Source organism: Ictalurus furcatus, chromosome 12, assembly GCF_023375685.1.
Source record: "Ictalurus furcatus strain D&B chromosome 12, Billie_1.0, whole genome shotgun sequence".
In the NCBI taxonomy this organism is placed as follows: Eukaryota; Metazoa; Chordata; class Actinopteri; order Siluriformes; family Ictaluridae; genus Ictalurus; species Ictalurus furcatus.
In genome coordinates, this window is record NC_071266.1 from 945,481 (window position 1) to 948,311 (window position 2,831).

The following is a 2,831-nucleotide window of genomic DNA, read 5'->3' on the forward strand; positions in this document are numbered from 1 at the left end:
CATTAAAAATACAGACTTCTGAATATATCCCCCTTTTTATTAATAATTACATCTCACATCTTTACATTACATTACATTAGGAATTGATTGTGTGTGTGTGTGTGTGTGGTTGTCTGAGAGTGAGAAAGAGAAAACATACATTTATTTATTTTTCACACCAAATTGTTGAGGCCCCCCGGGCGCCCCCTGGCGGCCCCCACTTTGAAAACCACTGGTCTAGGACAAGGGGAAATATATAACCTCCTCTCCATTAGGTGCTCAACACTCCTGTCCAGTTGGTGGCGGTAATGCATCACAACGCTGGTTCGCCAACCGCCAATAAACCTTAGAAGCAGCAGCAGCAGCAGAAGAAGAAGCCGCCGAGTAGAGTGCGTTATTTCCGGTTCGTGTTGGCCTTGTCCTTGGGAAATATCGTCGCTGAAGGTTTCACCTTCTCTACCACATTTTACAGAAATGGTTTCCTACTGGCGGCAAGCTGGGATCAGGTCCGTAACAGAAACTTTATCCCCGCTGTAATGTAGATTGACGTTTGACTGTGAAATGCTGCTTCCTTTTGTACTTAGAAACATTGAGCGTCTGCACGGCTAGCGAGCTGTTTCAGTTTACTGTAATCCTCGCCTAGATAAATCCTAGCTACATTGATGTGATGTGCACGGTTCCTGTTCCGGATCATGTGTGTAGCCAGGTATTGACCTTCCTTCCCCTGGTGTCATTTCAGCTACATTCGGTACTCTGCGATCTGCGCCAGGGTCGTGCGGTCCGCGCTGAAACCTCAGCTCAGAACAGAAGCCATCAAAAACGCAGAAGCTAATGTGAAGGTCACTAAAGTAAAGACGACCTAATGTGAGTGTCTGTCTGTCTGTGTGTGCGTCTGTGTGTGCGTCTGTGTGTGCGTCTGTGTGTGCGTCTGTGTGTGCGTCTGTGTGTGCGTCTGTGTGTGCGTCTGTGTGTGCGTCTGTGTGTGCGTGTGTGTGTGCGTGTGTGTGTGCGTGTGTGTGTGCGTGTGTGTGTGCGTCTGTGTGCGCGTCTGTGCGCGTCTGTGCGCGTCTGTGCGCGTCTGTGCGCGTCTGTGCTGGAACTAGTTACGAAACGTGAGTTGTAGTAACCTGTTTGTCCATCACGGTTTCATCTATCTTTTGTTTTATTCCCCCTCTCTCTTTATTTCTCTCTGTAGGAGCAGACAGAGAAGCCTGTGGTTCCCGGTTTGAGAATCGTCTGACAAAGTTGATTTCAGTGTGGAAGATGTGTATTCTCTCTCTCTCTAATAAATTATGATTCATTTTGTCAGTACTACCTCGTGTTTCATTCCTGCATAACATCAGACCATATCTGCCTTGTGAGAGCAGCATTGCTCAGGACAAACAAGTGACTCGTGAAGAACTCTCACAAAACATAAACGCAGTCGTGGATCCAGGTAACAACACAGTGTTAAGAATCAAGGGTGTGTAAACTTTTGAACGGGGTGATTTTTCTAAATTCAGTTATTGTGTCTTGTGGACTATATGTGAACATCTGTTATGCGAGAGAGATTATTCAGGACAGGATTAATAAACAACATGGGATTTTAATGATCCCTCTTATTTTGTTAACAGTATTAAGATTGAGCAGATTCTGCAAGGGGTGTGCAAACTTTTGGGCACAACTGTATATGATGACCGTAAATTTTTTGGGAGCGCCTGCAGATACCGGGTGTGATGTACAGTGCTATTGCCATTATAGCGAACAAGCCAGAAGCAGAAGAGTCATTTTCGTTCACTTGTTTGTGCAAGTAGCCCATTAACTGGTCATTGGAAGCGGGTGTCTTTGAGCGGCCCTCCAAGACTGAAGTTGTGGTGTACCATAATTACTATTAGTAATTTTATGGGTGTAGATATGTTTCTAAATAAGTGTGATGTGAAAATCCTGTAAGCAAACAATGTCGGTTGAAGGGTTTGTGTTAAAATGAACAAAATGTAAAACATGTACACAACATGTAAAAGCCAATATTGTGAGCAGAGGAACATCAGCTGGAATTTTATAATGAGTACGCTGACCCAAATAATCAACACTATACATTGTAGTAGGCTGTGTGTCACACAAAAGAATATATGAATAATATGGACTCAACACATCAAGACAACAGCAGAACATCCTTCTACTATAAATTAGTCCTAGCTCAAAAAATGTCAAATTACTGTTGAAACACTTTGCTCAAATCAAAAAGAAACAGTACTTTCAAACAGAAATTCATGTGTGTGTGTGTGTACAATAATGTAGCAATGACATCATTATGATGGCACATTGATGTCACAATAATACTGCAGTGCTACCACCATTATCTCACAGCGATGTCACAATAATGCCACAGCGAATTAATAAAAATAAATCAGTAAATAAAAAGGAAAAGTAATGCCACGGTGTTGTCACAATGTGTCATTTTTGGAAACCTATAAACTCAGTTACTCTGAGTGTGTGTGTTCCCTAATTGGCAACCCATTCAGTAGAAACCCAGACTGTGGTTAGCCACTGTAGTACAGGGGCGATTCCAGGATTTTTTTAAAAATGGGGTGGCTCATGGGAGGACTGAGAACCAGCCGGGGGGGAACCCATGGGAAATCAGAAAATTCTACCAGAAATAAATACTGGCTTAGAAAACACTGGACACGATTTCCAGGCTATTTTCTTTTACAGTGCACTGTGCCTGAATACAGGTGGTATTACAGGAAAAGTGACACTGTACAAGAGCCTGGAAATCATTTTGTACTGAATAACAACTGATGATAAAGTTGAGCCTGTTGGGTTTAAACACCTCCCTCGGCAACTTTCTGACTGGGAGACCCCAATCTATCAGG

At 43.1% G+C, this 2,831-nt stretch overlaps 1 protein-coding gene across 1 annotated transcript; it reads left to right on the top strand.

Annotated features, from left to right (window-relative positions):
- The first annotated feature begins 327 nt into the window (after window positions 1-327).
- atp5f1e (ATP synthase F1 subunit epsilon) lies at window positions 328-1,290 on the top strand. The gene is made up of 3 exons (XM_053638923.1): window positions 328-485; window positions 719-843; window positions 1,175-1,290. Exons 1-2 carry the CDS (start codon window positions 454-456, stop codon window positions 840-842), a joined length of 156 nt encoding a protein of 51 aa, XP_053494898.1. The 5' UTR covers window positions 328-453; the 3' UTR covers window position 843; window positions 1,175-1,290.
- Window positions 1,291-2,831: the final 1,541 nt, after the last annotated feature.

Bases quoted from the DNA above. Each gene is read 5' to 3' on its own strand.
- atp5f1e (XM_053638923.1), top strand. From the start codon at position 454: ATGGTTTCCTACTGGCGGCAAGCTGGGATCAG. The intron at 486-718 runs GTCCGTAACAGA...GTGTCATTTCAG, and splicing joins TGGCGGCAAGCTGGGATCAG to CTACATTCGGTACTCTGCGA.